The sequence below is a fragment of the Ceratotherium simum genome, chromosome 17, assembly GCF_057802395.1.
Source record: "Ceratotherium simum simum isolate JZ-2026a chromosome 17, ASM5780239v1, whole genome shotgun sequence".
Lineage (NCBI taxonomy): Eukaryota > Metazoa > Chordata > Mammalia > Perissodactyla > Rhinocerotidae > Ceratotherium > Ceratotherium simum.
In genome coordinates, this window is record NC_141916.1 from 13563351 (window position 1) to 13581103 (window position 17753).

General features: G+C 35.5%; 1 protein-coding gene and 2 pseudogenes across 1 annotated transcript; all 3 read right to left on the reverse strand.

Annotated features, from left to right (window-relative positions):
• Positions 1-2624: 2624 nt before the first annotated feature.
• On the reverse strand, positions 2625-3590 carry LOC101388491 (olfactory receptor 6C2-like). The gene has a single exon (XM_004429190.3). It carries the CDS (start codon positions 3561-3563, stop codon positions 2625-2627), a length of 939 nt encoding a protein of 312 aa, XP_004429247.3. The 5' UTR covers positions 3564-3590.
• Positions 3591-10334: 6744 nt separating this feature from the next.
• On the reverse strand, positions 10335-11404 carry LOC101401585 (olfactory receptor 6C2-like; annotated as a pseudogene).
• Positions 11405-15715: 4311 nt separating this feature from the next.
• LOC101401324 (olfactory receptor 6C2-like) lies at positions 15716-16584 on the reverse strand (annotated as a pseudogene).
• Between the last annotated feature and the right edge of the window lie 1169 nt (positions 16585-17753).

Below are 17753 nucleotides of genomic sequence, written 5' to 3' on the forward strand. Positions count from 1 at the left end.
AGTGAGAATTGCATTCAATTCCATATGGCAGTTGGGGTGAATTATTATATTTTTGATGTAAATCATTGAATCCAAGAATAAGATGACCTTTTTATTGTGTTTTCCAGGTCTTATTTTATACCTTTAAATTGATTGTATCTCTTTCTTCTTTTGGAAAACCCTGCTTTACTTCTTGATGACATCTCTTTGTTACTCTTATGACTAAACTTGTCTTCTTACTTTTGCTTTTCAGATGTGTATTACTGTATAAAAATAGACCACTGATTTTTAAAAATATATTCTTTATTTATCCAACTTAAATTCTCTTCTAAATTCTGTTATTTTCTACTATTTTCTTGCACTTATGCCTTTTTCAGTAATTTAGTGGAAGAGTATACACCTCTTTACGTGAAGTTAAAACAACATTAATCCAAAGACATGACTTCTTTAATTGCTACTAGGAAAAAATGCTGCCAATTAAATTATGATACAAATGCTAAGACATCATACATTATAAAATACATTTCATTTTCAGAGTTAACAATGTTTAAAATAATTCAAATTGTTACAAGCTAAATTTTTATATCTTCTGTCTAGAATTTATAATGGCTATTTTATTTTCTTATCTTATGACTTTTCAAGATCATCCAAAACAACGTTGAATAACAAGGAGGAGACTAAACATCTATATTTGGTTCTTGGTTTTGATTTATAATCTATTGGCAGTTTATGCTTTAAAATAATTTTTTAATAAATATTTGTATTTATTGCTTTACCATATTCCATTTTACTTGGAATTTTTCCTGACTATTAAATTTTATTAAAAATTGTCATCATCTATTTATTTTTATGATATCTACTTTTAAAAATTGAGTGATGTGATAAAGTATGTGGATGGATTTTACTGACATAAAGCTTTCTTTTCTTTTATTACTAGATTAACCTCTTCTTGACCATAATCTATTTTTCTTTTAATATGTTCCCAGAGTGTACTTACATATATTTTATATAGAAAATTTCTATTTATATACTGAAATGAAATTGTGATGTTTTCTTTTTCTGTAGTTTGGAATGGTTTAATATACAATGAAATTATTTGGGATAATTTTAAAGTTAGAATTTTTTAAAAACAATTTAGTCCTCTTTCTGTTTTACGGGCAGAAATTTATTAACTTTCTTAATAAATTGTATGGTATTGCTATATTCAAATTTGTGATTTCTTAATTCATAGTTTACTAGGAACATTTTATTGCATCCAAGTTTTCTGTCTTTTGTTGTAAAATTGAATGCAGCATGTATTTATATCTATTTGAATTTCTTGTGTATTGATATTTACATCTTGTTTCTAATTTATAATCTTGAATACATTGCTTTCTTTCTTTTTTCCCCCATTTGGGTATATAAGACTATTTTTCCCTGAGTACAGAGAATCTCCTTCTGAATTATTTACTTTAAATTTTACTGTTATTGCTTTTGCTTCTTATCTTAAAGTTTCATTGTTCCCTCTACTTTGTTTTTTTGAGTAGTTCTTCTAATTGTTTAAGATAAGTATGAGTTCTTTTATTTTTAATCTACTTAAAAATATTTTAATAGCAAAGATGTTTAAGTATACAAATTTATCTCAAGTACAGCATTCAATATACAAATGTGCTTTATGTATACAAATTTTACAAATATCTGTGCTTTACATATACAGATTTTTACCATATTATTGCTTGCTAGATATATTGTAATTCCAGTCTCAAATTTTTAATCTATTATTAATTGTGTACTTAATTTTAAGGATTTATTTTTAATTTTTAATTTTATGCCTGATTTGTAGACTTCTAAAACTCAACGTGTGTGAGTCTCCAATCAGGGTTTTAAGTTACCTTAGGGAGTCTGTTTCTGTTCTTTTCTTTGTTTTATAACTGGTAGACAAAAATACTCAAACTTATGATCTGAATTTGTGGGTGGGCAGATTGACTTTTAATTCTCCTTTACATTGAATGTGCATCAATACAATAATCTTATTTCACGCTGTTGTGCCATTTCTAAATTTTTTCATCACGTAGCTGAGATCCCATATTTCATCTCCAAATGGCATTTAAATTCATTCTGCTTGGATACATTTTGAAATATCTTTATTCGTTCTTTTCCAATCTACATCATATTTAATGTCAGTTTATAGGCGTAAGCTGTTCTGTTTTCAATATCCTCTTTATCTCTGCCACCTAAAGATTTCCCTTATTTGCTATAAGGTAAGCTAAACATTGAAAATAATAGCTGTTAAATTGTATTGACAATTTTCCAGGTGTTTGCATTGGTATTGCTTTTACAGTATTTTAATCTACCATATTTTCCTACTTCTGGGATTATAATATAGTCTTACAAAAACTTCTGCTTTTTATTACTGCATTACACCTTATTTATAGTTTTTAACTCAAATTTTATTATGATTACATCCATGTGGATGGAATTATTAAACAGACGTGGAATAGAGGAGTTGAATTATAATAGTACCCCATCAGTAGAGTTAAAGCAGTTGTAAAATGTTAATAAAACTGGAAGAGAGATTATTAAGACACAAATATGATTAGAATTTTATCAGAAAAATTCAGGGGATATTCATCCTTTCATTATGATTAATCAACTACTTTTTTCTCTTACTTCTTTAAGAAGAAGAAAATCCTTTTGACTGAGTCATTCAAGGCTTTTTTCACTTGCTTGTTTCTCAAGGTATAAATAAATGGGTTCAACATAGGTGAAATAGAAGAAATGAGCATGGAAACTCCTTTATTAATGACCACTTCTTCCTTTGCTGAAGGTTTGATGTAGATGAAGATGCAGCTGCCATAGGTGATGGAAACCACAATCATGTGGGAAGAACAGGTAGAAAAGGCTTTTTTCCTTTGCTGAGCAGAAGAGAATCTTAGAATTGTCATGATGACATAAATGTAGGAAAGAACAACACACACAAGGGTCATAATAAAAGTCAACACAGCACACACTAAAATCATTCGTTCTATGAACCATGTGTCTGAGCATGAGATTTTTAGCAGAGGAGTGGCATCGCAGAAAAAGTGATCAATGACATTAGAGTCGCAGAATTCCAGATTAAGGCCCAGGCTAAGTGGGGGGACTATGATTAACAAACCAGCCATCCAACAGCTGATGATAAGCCTATTGCAGATTCTGTTGTTCATGATGTTCACATAATGCAAGGGTTTGCAGATAGCCACATAGCGGTCAAAGGACATAGTGGCTAGGAGAAAAAATTCTGTTATCCCAAAAAGGTAAGTAAAAAATATTTGAACAGCACAAGCATCATAGGTAATGATTTTGTCACCAGTTGATATGTTGTATAAAAATCTTGGAATGCAAGCAGTTGTAAATGAGATTTCTAAGAAAGAGAAATTTTGGAGAAAAAAGTACATGGCTGTTCTAAGATGGCAATCTATGAAGGTGAGGGAGATAATGATGAGGTTCCCAGCTACACTCAACATGTAGGTAAAAAAAAGAAAGATGAAAATCAGAACTTTCATGTGTGGGTCGTCAGTCAGTCCCAGCAGGATGAATGTTGTTATTGTGTGGTTTCTCATCATGGATTCCTGCTTTCTGCCTAATCTGCATGAAAAATTCAGACACTTGCATAGGGTGTAGTAAAGCCAAAACGAGCACTCAACACTGGCTATAAATGCCAAGCAACCTGTCTTGACTGTCTTGAAGTGGTCATCCTGTTTATGTATTTTTTATATCTATCTATCTATATATTTTTTTGAGGAAGATTGTTGCCAGTCTTCCTCCTTTTTTCCTTTTTTCTCTCCAAATCCCGAGTAGATAGCTGTATGTCATAGTTGTACATCCTTCTAGTTGCTCTATGTGGGATGCCACCTCAGCATGGCTTGATGAGCAGTGCATAGGTCTTCACCCAGGATCCGAACCAGTGAACCCCGGGCTGCAGAAGTGGAGCATGCAGACTTAACAACTATGCCAACGGGCCAGCTCCTATGTATAATATTTTTATTGTGGTTATAAGTAGTAATTATACTTTCATCCTTGACTTATCTTCCAATCAGATAGTTTCATTTTTGTTCCCAATACTTTTGGCTTAATATATCTATCCATGAGTTGTGGAAGCTAGTGGTCAAATACTTTGTAATACTGAGATAATTTTCCAAGGTTATTTCTCAACTTTCACCAGTTAGTTGCAAAGATACTAACAATATTTTTAGCCTGCAATCAGTGCCTCCAGGGCTTGGAAATTCCCTGTTACCAAATAATTAGGAAATTCCGCCTACAGACCTGAACCATTTTATGTGATTTTACTTTTTATTGTCTTTACTTAAAATATACTCTTCCTGCTGATGTGGGGGCAGGATCAACTGTCACAGAAAGATTTAAAGGTTCTCCAATTAAGCCTCAGAGTTTGCAGACACTATCATGGAGAAGGAAATTGTTTTGGTTTTATTCTTTGCTTGAGGACTGAAAACTTCCCCTAAATTAAGGGCTACTCAGGGTCCAACCACAGAAGATGAATTTGGGATGCTGTGAAGCACACTTCTACAGCTCAACTGACTTCCCCTTCATGGGTACTTAGGGTGTCACTGTGATACTGAGCTCAGCCTTTCACATTCCAGTCAGGTATCAGTGTTCTAGAAATAACATGGCTCCTTTTTCAATCATTAATACAGTTCATCCATGAAACTCAGTTTCTCCTAGATGTTACAAATCAGAGATTGAGAAAGTAATTGACCCCAAAATATGACTGATTTATTTTTGTTTGTTCTAATGTTCTAATGAATCAATATTTGTAATGAAGAAAGGGGTGTCAGGTAAGATGATAAATCCTCAGACTCTATGACCTTGTTTTACATGGGAGTAATGATCATATTTGTGTGTGTGTGTGTGTGAATTTGTCTACTTTTTTGTTATTATTGAGGGCAAAGTAGGAGTTTATTGTCTCAATACAACTCAAACTGTACTACACTAACTAATGAATAAAAATCAATCTGTCCATGATTTTTATCTATTCAAGGATGAAGAATTTTTAAAATGACATATAATAGATAACTTTTGGTTCCATTACAATATGTCAAAATTCACACTAAGTCTGACTTGATAAAGACAGATATAATACATTTTTTTATGGAGGAATTTATGACCATTTCTTACAAAGGCCACTAAAAATAAAAACTTTATTGTACTTACTTTTTTACCAGTCAATCATAACTTCAGGTGGTTTTTTAACAGCATTGCTTCTTAATGCTAAAATTTGTGTCTATCTGTTCTCTATTGTACACTATTTCACTCTATGTTTACAAGTAGTTTGGAAATGCAAAGATCTTTCTGTTAATCGTGCCAAAATTTTTCCTCACAAAGGATTCTAGTTATTATAAACCTAAGGAGTATTTTCTCATGCTACCCATGCCTGAGAATAAAAAGCAGGTCTGAGAATTGAGAATTATCAAAAATTCTCTCACGTTTTGGAAACCTTGATATTCTGACTTCCTGGGCAGAGAGGTTTACATTAACAAGGTTGGTGTCTGTTTTATTTAGCAAACTTGCAACTTAATGAATAAACAAAAAGGTCCTTGGAGACTCAGGTTAAATGAAATTACTACGGAATCTTTTGTGTCATAATCTTGGCAAAAAGCCTAAAACGTGCAGCTCTGAGGATAAGTCCTCAGAGGAAGGAAGATTGAACAGCTTAGATATTGAAGCACAGGCAATAAGAATGAGATAATGCTCTATTCTAAATAATTTTGATTCATATTTATATCATGCAAATCACTTTGAAGATCAAAGAGCCCAATTTTCTCTTGTATTTACCCATATGATGAATAGATTAAATTAATTCAAAAATTACCTAGATAATATGTATATTACATCATAATCCAGAGATAACTAATATTAACACTTTGAAAAAGATCTTTTCAGATTATAAATCAGCCAATTAACCTAAATATTATATACTCAACATTTACAAATATGTGAGCAATAATCATAAGGGGTATAATTTGCTGAATAAATTGTAAAGATCAGTATAAATCAAGAACATATTGGGGATCTATTTATATCTCAATTTTAATTATATTTAGTTCCATTATATTTTATTACTATATATCAGATTAACAAAAAACAAGCTGTTTGTATAAATCCATAACTTTTTATTTTTACTATTATTAAAATGAATATAGGAATGTAACTAGTCAAATCAAATCATATATATTCTTTTATTTTTATAATTTTTAAAAAAGATTATTATTATTTCAGTAAAAAATTTTTTGTTCCTTAGCCAAAATGTTCTAGAAGAGAAATTTCTTCTTCAGAAATACACACAAACCAGATGGTTAACACCTAGGAATGAAATATAATACCTGAAATGAGAAATTTATTGAATGATATTAATAGCATTATACATAATGTACAATAAAAGAACTTTTAGATATAGCAATAAAAGTTAGATAAACTGAAGCAGAGAGGGAAAGATACTGAAAATATAAGTAGATTAAAAGCCTGTAGGATGAGTGACCTAACAGATGTATAGACTGAGTTGAATTGAGAAGAAAGGGACTGCAAGGGCTGAGCAGGGATGACAGAAAAATATTTGAAGAAATTGCAAATGGCTAAAAATTTACAAATTTGATATAAACAAAAAATATCAATAATCACCAGGAAAGATAAACACAAAGGAAACCACACCAAGGATCACAGTAATTAAATTCCTCGGAAAGAGTGATAATTCAAAACTCTAAAAAGCAGCTACAGGGACAGACATGAGAACGATCACAGATTCCTCATCAGAAATGATGCAAGCCAGAAGACAGGGAAAATCATCTTTAAAGATAAGACTTACTGAAAAGGGAGCCAGGCTGCGAGTTAGTCCTGTTCTGGGTTAGATGTGGTGCTGATAGGAGAATCCTCTGGCACAATCTCATCCAATTTAAGGACTGATGATAATATCTGCTATGTGCCAGAAACTTTTCAAAGCTCTTTACAGGCACTGTCTCACATTTTTACAGGTCTATGCTGCAGCTATATTTGTTATCACCTTTTTGCAGATCAAGAAATCAAGTTATGGGGCTGGCCCCGTGGAGCAGCGGTTAAGTGCGCGTGCTCCACTGCTTGCAGTCCGGGTTCCGATCCCGGGCGCGCACTGACGCTCGCTTGTCAGGCCATGCTGTGGCGGCGTCCAATATAAAGTAGCGGAAGATGAGCATGGATGTTAGCCCGGGGCCAGTCTTCCTCAGCAAAAAGAGACGGATTGGCATGGATGTTAGCTTAGAGCTGATCTTCTTCACACACAAAAAAAGAGAAATCAAGTTACTATAGTGGTGCAACTCGCTTAATGTGATGCAACTAGTAAGTGGTGAAGTTGGGATTGATATCAAGGCACCCTGACTCCCGTGGTTGTCCTTTAGTTTTCATAATTGTATGATTGCATCTGCACGGTGCTGAATGAAAATCCTGTTAGGTGCACAGAATAAAACAGGGTGCAGAGGTGAGGAGACACTCTGACCTTCTTCTGTCCTCCTGAAAGCAGGAGGAGCAATTCAGTATGGGGACAGAGTAAAATAGCTCTTAAAATTCCACTTCACATCACTAAAGCCGACATAGTAAATGCTCTATGACTAGATCTTTTTCTTTTTCTTCACACCTCATAGGAGAGAATATCTGTTATTAATCGGTGCCATAAAACTTCAACAATATGGTTTGGAAAGACCATTATGTCTATTCCGTTTCTAGGTTTAAACAAGCAGTAAACTCAGAAAATATCAATATGATTGTATATTGTCATAAACAAAACCAAACAAAACAAATCTGGACTTAGTAAGGAGAGACCTCATGCAAAAAAGTTACTGCAAGGGGGAGGAGGGTGAACTGTAATAGTGGGAATTATTGCAACAGGGAGAATGTTGTGCCATAAGGTCTGCAAGCATCTCAAGGGGGAGGCAACAAGGGCTTTTCTTTTACAGAGAAGAATAAAGAGGCAAAGAAGAACAGGCTGTGGGGAAATGGGAAGAAGGGGTGGCTATCTAATCAGGCATAGATTTGGGAAGCAGCCAAGGCAGTGACAGTTATGCTGAGATCTGAAGGATGAATAGGATTTATCTAAAGGACCAGCTAAGAATGAAAGGAAAAAACTTCCTAGAATGAACAAGGATCCAGAAATAAAAGATGAGAGAGACAAAAGTCTGCCATATGCCTGAACACAGAGGACTAGGGAGAGAAATATGAAAAGTCGTGCAGAATATAATAACTGAGAGTATGAAGATTTTTCCTTGAGAACTAATACTAAGGCTCATTTTTTTTTGTTCTTTCACACTTTACATCACTAATTTCTTTTTTTCTCTTTTCTTTTTTTTTTTTTTGTGAGGAAGATCAGCTCTGTGCTAACATCTGCCAATCCTCCTCTTTTTTTGCTGAGGAAGACTGGCCCTGGGCTAACATCCGTGCCCATCTTCCTCCACTTTATATGGGACACCGCCACAGCATGGCTTGCCAAGCAGTGCGTCCATGCATGCCCGGGATCCAAACTAGCGAAGCCCAGGCCACCACAGCGGAGTGCGTGCACTTAACTGCTTGCGCCACCAGGCCGGCCCTACACGACTAATTTCTGATCAATATAAAACTGGAGTTTTCCATACATTCTTCTAGTTGAATTTGACTGGAATCTGTTCTCCCTCGTGTGCATAATATAGCTAGTTTTGTAACTGGTGCTTCAGTATGTTTTAGTGCTTGGTCTGCTTTTTCCTAAGAGGGGCTGTTTTATTTCCATATTTATTATAAATTCCCATTCAAGGTTTTATCTCCAGTTCTCTAAAGATAGTCTTCCTCTTTGATAATAAAGTACATTTATTTTTGCATGGGCTCCATTTTTCAGAATTTTACAAAATATTTTTGTGATAACTTCTTGGGAATGGTCCTGATAGTTATGTGGGTGAGAATCTCTCTCTCTCTCTCTGTGTGTCTGTCTGTCTGTCTCTCCCTCTCACATTCATACACAGCTGACTTGTTTGCTGAATGTGTTACACTGATTTGGAGGTATAATCTGGTTTGTTTTCCTGGACAATCTCTTAATGAAAATGGCACCTGTAGGGGAGGAAGACAAACCCTCTACCCTCTAGGTCCTTCTGGCTGGTCTATGAATTAAATTGACATGAGACAGAATAACAGGAGAAAATCAAACAAAGCTTTGTAACATGTATACATGGGAGAGACGTAGGAAAACTGAGCAACTCTTCAGAATGGCTGAGGTTGTCACCTTAAATACTATCTTCAGCTAAAGACAAAGGAGGATGTTGGGGGTAGTGGTTTGGGGCTTCAAATGGGAGGAAGGCAATTCACATGGAAATGAAAAAGCAAATGTTTGGTTAAGATAAGATAAGAGTATGCTTAGCAAGTATAGTCTACCAATACCCAGAGTTATCTATGGTGATGGCCTGTCCTGGGGATAGGATTTTTATCTTAAATTAATTTAGGCAGTTAGGGAGGAAGGTCAAGGTTTCTTTCAGAGTCTTTTGTTTTTAAAAATAATCAAGCCAAAGAGACACATTTTGGGGTGGCCAATTCTGATCCCCCACACATCCTAGCACATTTGTTTTCCAAGGAGGGAAATAAATGAACTAGTTAAGATTCATTTTACCTGCAGGACAAAAAATATTTTTAGACACTTAATCTGACTTTCATGATGATGATAAAGATATGAAATAGTTTAGAAACTTAATCCAGTGTTTCCCTAACTATTTGTGGTAAAGAACTACCAGCATTTTTTCCCTAACTTGTTGCATACTGATACTTTTGTAAATACAATAGAGATGAGTTACTTTAAAAGAAAAAAAGGCATAAAATATAAGTTCAAAGTTTTTATTCCTAGATTTCACAAATATTACTTTGCCGTATTGCTCTTACAGAGTGTGAAAGCTTATTTTTGAGATCTGTACCTTTTGCTCATTGAAGACTGTTGGCTGAGGGGCTGACCCAGTGGCTTATCAGTTAAGTTCACACGTTCCACTTTGGTGGCCCAGGGTTCATTGGTTCGGATCCTGGGCGCTGACCTACTCACTGCTCATCGAGCCGTGCTGAGGTGGCATCCACATAGAAGAGCTACAAATCTACAACTATTATTTACAACTATATACTGGGATTTTGGGGAGAAAAAAGAAAAAGAGGAAGATTGGCAACAGATGTTAGCACAGGGCCAATCTTCCTGAAAAAAAAAAAAAGTCAAAAGATTAATTCCTGGGTGGGAAGCCAAAACAAATAAAAAAAGTTAAAAGAAAAAAAAAACAGTTTGCTGCTCTGCTCTGGCCCTACACTAACCAATACACCAAACTTTCCTGATAACTTAAATCCACAATTTCAACATTTTCCTATTTCTTTAAGAAAAATGCAATTCTTTTGATGGAGTCATTGAATGCTTATTTCACTTGCTTGTTCCTCAGGGTCTATAGCACTAGGGCAATAGACGCAGTGAATACTGACACACCCTTATTAAGATCTACTCCTTTTGATGAAGGTTTATTGTAATTGAAGATGCAGCTTTCATAGGCGATGAATACAACAATCACATGGGAAGAACAGTTGGAAAGAGACTTTTTCCTTTGCTGGGTGGAAGGAAATTTTAGGATTGTCTTGATGTATATATGTAGGAAAGAACTACACACAAGGGTCATGATGAAGGTCATCACGACACAGGCTAGAACCATCTCCTCTATGAACCACGTGTCTGAGCAAGAGATCTTGAGGATAGGAGATGCATCAGAGAGAAAATGATCAATGACATTCAAGTCACAGAACTCCAGATTTAAGCCTAGGCTAAGTGGAGGATTATAATTAACAAACTTCCAGCCCAAGAACAAAGGACAAACCTTCTGCAGACTCTGCCGCTCATGCTGGTCACGTAATGCAAGGGTTTGCAGATGGCCACATAGCACCCATAGGACATGATGGCCAGCAGAAAAAACACTCTGTTGCATCAAAAAGATGACAAAAAATAGTTGACTAGTACACACATTATGAGTAATTGTCTTCTCTCCAATAGACATGCTGATTCTTTCTTTTTCTGGCATTTAGCCTTCAATTTCCAGAGGCTCTGACATATAACTAACATCGATTCACTAAGACCGTGGTTTTCTGCAGGAACTACATCCGCTGTGTGCCATGTCCCTGGGAAGAGCGCCTCATAGAGACGTCACCCAGTGTGAATCTATAAAGGAATCTGGGAATACAGACTGTAGTGAATGAGATCTCTAAGAAGGAGAAATTTTGGAGGAAAAATTACATGGTAGATTTAAGTTGAGAATTCACTAAGATGATTGTCAGATTTCCAGTTACATTCAACACATAGGTGAGAACCCAAAAGAAAAATCAGAACTTGAAGTAGTGGGTCATCAATCAATCCCAGCAGGATGACTGTTGTTAGTCTTGTATGGTTTCTCATCACAGGCTCTTGACTTCAGCCCAATCTGTTCATAAAATTGAGATTAAAAATGAAAAAAAAAAGTGGCATTAAAAATCATGTTAACAATGGACACTAGCAAAAATATTTAATTAATGCCATTCGTATAGATTATTTTATTGGATTTAACAACAAATTGTGAATACATAACTATCCTCAGCTCTAACTGATGTGTATTACATGGTTGATTGAGGGAAAGTTTTCTCAAAATTGTTTTTGCTATACTGGAGTCCTTATTTTTATAGCTCTTTCCACTTACTCAAATTTCTGTCTTCAATTGATTTTGCATAGTGAATATATTTGTTTAATTCTGTTTCAGCCACAGGAGTAGAAGATATTGTTGATGTAGGTGATTTCACAGATATCTGATAGCCTTTTTCTTCCAATAACTCTTCAATACTCAAAGTCAAATTAAAAAACATTACTACCAGTTCACTTCTTTGTTTGAAGCGCTAGTTCTTTATTAAATGAAAGTAGAGAGGTTGATCATTTTGGCAGATTGTGTGTGTTTTGCAACAGAACTTTATAAAACTTGTGTCTGCTCTCAGTCACCAGAGCTGTAGCACCCACTGTTTCCCCTCTGTGCCCTGGACCCCCAGATTGCTGCTGCCCAGGATGGGGTGGGGGCTGCTTCCCTAATTCCGCTGCTTTCCTGGGTTCCTGTCCACCCACCTTCAGATGTACAGATGCATGGATCCCATGCATCCTTTGTGCTGCATAGGGAATCCTCTGTTGGTAAATGGAGGTCCGATTGGTTGTCACATAGAGGGGAGAGACAAAGGGAACAATTCACTCTGCCATGATGCTGATGTCACTCTCCTGATGGCTTTTTTAATCCTTTTCCCTCTTAAATCTAGAATTTCCAGGCCTTATGTGGAGATAACATAACCTTGGAATGAATGTCCACATTTCTTTAAATCAATTTTTAGTTAATTGCAATTTTGACATCTATTTTAAGACAGACTGGTGATATATTGCTAAATTCACTCTCTCAATTCCTTTTCAATTTGTATTGTTAAATTTCTATTATGAAGTATTCTTTTGTGTTTTAAAACTCATGGTTATTTCTATATATTTATAGTACAATCATTTATTGATAGATAACGGATTGTACACTTTCCCATTAAAATACTCTACTATTTTGGGCCAGGCCTGTGGCTTAGCGGTTAAGTGCACACGCTCCGCTACTGGAGGCCCGGGTTCAGATCCCGGGCGCGCACTGATGCACTGCTTCTCTGGTCATGCTGAGGCCGCGTCCCACATGCAGCAACTAGAAGGATGTGCAACTATGACATACAACTATCTACTGGGGCTTTGGGGGGGAAAAAAAAGGAGGAGGATTGGCCATAGATGTTAGCCCAGAGCTGGTCTTCCTCAGCAAAAAGAGGAGGATTAGCATGGATGTTAGCTCAGGGCTGATCTTCCTCACAAAAATATAAATAAATAAATAAATAAATAAATAAATAAATAAATAAATAAATAAATAAACTCTTAAAAAATACTCTATCATTTTATAATTATTCTTTGTTAATAAAATTATTTATTACTATTGCTGAAGACTATTTTATGCCTTAGTGTTTTAATGATACTTTTAAAAATGTATACTTTTTTAAGGGTTTCTTTGAAGTCACGTTGCTATTATAGTGGAGAGACTATGTCATATACTGGAATGGACCTAGATCTTGGAGGTAAATGCTACTGGATGCAAACAATATTCTTCAGCAATTATGTGATACATAGCTCTGCTAGATGTATTCAAATATATTTTGTAAGAAAACACATGCAAAGAAAAAATAACTTTAAAAACATTAAAGAAGGTTGCCTATGGAAGACTAAGGAATGGGAATGGGAACTTGAAGTAAAGGAGAACAATAAAAAGCAAAATAAGTGAATGGGAATAACTAATGATAATCTTAACACAGCAAAGACCAAGAGAAATGATTATCAACCCTCTATACATGAGAAAGAAATGGCAGTCATTAAACTTCAATTTTGCTATTCCTCAAAAAATTTACCTAGCAGAGTTGTTTTGAGAATTAGCAAATGTATTTCACGTGGAATAATTTTTGCTCTCTGTATATGATTATTATTGCTATAATGAATAAAATATTTCAAAAGCTATTTCAAAATTAAAACAAAAAGTTTGAAGAGCACTTCAGTTATGAATCAAATTCCTTTTTAGTTTCGCATAAATTATACCTACCCTATTTCTCTCTATACGGTTCTGATTCAAAGTTAGAGTCATTATAGAGATTTCCCCTCTAAAAAGTTATTCTTTATTGTTTTCTATGGGATTTAGTCAACTAATATGTATTAAAAATTAATTTGAAAAGCAACACTAATCACCATTGACTTTCTTGGGATCCATATGCATACTAAGGATATAATATACTAGAGACAACATAGGGAATTATAAAATATAGGGGAATCACCGTGCCTGTGGAAGATGGATAGCAAAAACGGCTGTCCCTTTCTCTATCCACACCCTTTGCAATGTGTCTTTCCAGCTCTTTCCATGAATAAGTGATTCTATTTCTGTCCCTGAATCTTAGCTAGTCTTGTGACTTCCTAGGCTAATATAATGTGGTAGAAGGGATATTGTACCTAGGACTCTAGAGGTCTTGCATGCTTCCACCCTCTCTCCTGGAGCCCTATGATCTCACTATGTAAACAAGTGTTACCTAGAAGGTAAAACACTACCCGGAAGACAACTCAGTTATCTTAGTAAAGAGTCATTCAACTTCTAAATTTGTGAATGAGCCCCTACTAGACAGCAAGACCTTGACATTCATGATGACAATCTTATAAACAAGCCCAGCCAAGATCAGCTGATGTCTGCTTAAATTAGCAGAAACACTCGTTTGAACCATAAAACAGATTAACAGCAGAAAAAATATATAATTTAATTTTGTACGTATGAGAACCTCAAAGATAGGAGGCTCCCCAACAGTCAGACAATTAAGCCTTATATGCCATCTTGAGCTAAGGAGAAGCGGGTAGGGATCTGGGTCTTCAAAAAACAGGAAAACAATTCACAGGAAGATGGGAAGAGCAAATCTTTGGTAAACAAATGTTTCCATGCCTTGCAGATAAGTCTTTCTGAGGTAAAAAGTTGTATCTGTTAAGAGCTCTCTTCCTGGTACAGGCCCTCTATCTAAACTCTTTTAGGCAGTTAAGGGGGAGGTGAAAACTTCTTCTTGGGTCTGTTGGGCCTTGATTGTCTACAACTCGAAATAATCCACATGCTAAAATGGCACATTCTAGTGCGGCCTGTCCTGAACCCCATCAAGATCTATGATGAGAAATGTGAAAGGTGGTAAAGAATAAAATAATTAAATGTAGAAAATCTTTCTTAATATATATTACTGAAGGTCATACCTTGTGTTCTTTCAATATTGAAGATAACTTTTGAGGAAACAATTATGATTCCATATTAGATTCCTTTTCTCTAACCCACGGCTTCCATGTATTTTGCTGGTTTCATTTTCTTGATATCTAGAATTTTAATTTGCTGTTGGCTTAATTTAGCATTATTTAGGACATGCATTATATTTTGTATTTCAGCACTAGTCTTGCTTTGCCATTGTGACGATGGTTTTATTGTCTCAGTGGACTTTATCAGATCACTGCCATGTGGGAGATGAATTCGGGTAGAGGTTGTGCTCTTTCACTTTGGAGAGAATCCAGTGAATCTAAACTCTAAATCTTTGAGCTTTAAAGTTTCTTTTCCAAGCCGGACATGGATCTCCAAATGTCTAAACTTATATATTTTCCTCTTTAGTCTTAAAATCCATGCTTTTGTGTTCAGACTATTATTTTAAAAATTTATCTTATCCCTGCTCAAGAAGAGTGATAATACATATGCTTTATCTCCTGATACAATTTGGATGTTTGCCTCGAAAAAACACAATGGATACTATTACTCCATTATTTTCCTGTTAATTCAATAATTCAAAATTTTTTTCATATAAGCTTTAATAGTTCTTTCATTGCTCAGAGCCAGTTCAGATTTAGGCAAGGCCCTTTTCCTGGAAATCTGATTTCATATTCTCTTAATATGAGATGTGACCTTGCAGAAAGTTTATTTTCAACAAGAGTCGAAATGACTCAACTTGGTTATTTCAAAAAACATTGAAATGATGAGTTTGGGTCTTAGATTCAATAATAACAGTGCTATAAGCATGTTAATATGAACAGACTGTGGACGAGGTACAATAATTAAGAGTTTAAGACTATGAGCTTAAGGCCCCCTGCTCTTTTCTGATATATTTAATGCTCAGTTTCAACATTCCTTTACTTCATTGATATTCTTTTGATTAAGTCTGTGAAAGCTTGTTTCACTTGCTTATTCCTCAGGGTATAAATAAATGGGTTTAACATGTGGGCAACTGAAGTAGTAAGCATTGACACACACTTATTAATTGCCACTTCATCCTTTGCTGCAGGTTTGATATAGATGAAGATACAACCACCGTAGGTGATAGAAACCACGATCACGTGAGAAGAGCAGGTAGAAAAGGCCTTCCTCCTCTGCTGGACAGAAGGGAACTTTATAATGGTCTTGATGATATATATATAGGACATAAGTACACATAGAAGTGTCATGATGGTGGTCAAGATAGCAAGGGCAACAGTCATCTGTTCTATGAACCATGTGTCCGAACAAGAGATCTTCAGCATAGGAAAAGCATCACACACACAAAAAATGATCAATGACATTATAGTCACAGAATTCAGGTTTAAGCCCAGGCAAAGCGGTAGGAATATGACCAAAAACCCCACTATCCAACAGCAGATGACAAGCCATCCACAGACCCTGCTGTTCATGATGATTGCATAATACAAGGGTTTGCAGATGGCCACACAGCGATCATAGGACATGATGGCCAGGAAAAAAATTCTGTAGCTCCAAGGAAGATGACAAAAAATAGTTGAGCAAAACAAGCAGTGTAGGAAATAGTCTTGTCCCCTTTTGATAAGTTGTATAAGAATCTGGGAATGCAGACCGTGGTAAACGAGGTTTCTAAAAAGAAGTTTTTGAGGAAAAAGTACACGGCAGTTTTAAGGTGAGAAACTGCTAAAGTGAGTGTAATGATGGTCAGGTTCCCAGTTACACTCAATGTGTAGGTGACAAACAGAAATATAAAGATCAGAGCCTGCATTTGAGGATCATCCGTCAGTCCCAGAAGTATGAATGTAGATAATGATGTACGGTTTCTCAGCACTCGCTTGTACCTCTTCTCAAACTCCTCACAAACTCAAGTGACACTGAACTGAGAAAATTTGTGTGGAATCACATGGCCATGGCCATTGGGTAAAAAAGTCCAATCACTGCAACAAATAGTCCTTTTCTTCTTTGCCTTCAAAATGACCTGTCAAAACTCGGGTATTGTCAGCTCTTTTGATTTGCACTGTAGGTCTCCTCAAGATAATGTTTTTCTTAAATATTAGTTTAACAGTACTACAGTCCATATTTTTATACCCTTTTGCATGTTCTCACAAGTCTTTTTCAATTAATCTAAAATCTGTCATTCTCTGAGATGGATTTAGCCATAGAATTAGAAAGGGTCGTCTGTGTGATAACAGTTTTACGGATATTATAATGTCCTTTTGCTCCCAATAATTCTTCACTACTCACAAATTGAACGAACTCACAAGTTGCTTGAAGTGTTGGTTCCTGTTAAATGTAAATAAATTGCTAAAGCATTTGACAGTTTACACAGAGCCTATAGGCCATGGATGCAGTATTTGAATGTTTGCTTCCAGGGCAGTGACCAAAGAGGCTATTTCATTTCAATTTACTTTGGGTATCAGAAAACTGTCATCCCACCAACACCCACTGCTTTCCAGTTCTGCTATTTACCTAGAAGTTTCCACATCGATACCCGACTTTTGCTCCATCTTCACTCTGATATGGAAGACAGTGTTTGAAAAGTACTATATAAACAAGTGATATAGTATAGTATTGAGAAAGGAATTATTGGCTATACGTGAAAACTTGGCTATGAGTGAAGAATATTACCTTAATTGTCTGTAGTTTCAAGGCCGTGAAAGACAAGGGCTGAGGCACAGGTTGGAGGAGACAAAGGAGAGATGACAATCCCACGTCAGGTAGTAACTTGAATTGGATCCTAGAACAGAAAAATGACCTTAGTGGAAAAATTGGAAAAATCCAAGGTCTGTATTTTATTTTATTAATTTATTTTTATTCTAATATTTTGTTCAGTGAATCTTTCCCTCCTCTGAGACTTAAGCCAGGGCGGCACGTGCTCTCCCTCCGGTGCCTCCGGGAACCTCAGAGGGCAGGGAGATGTCCCCACGCGCTGGGGGG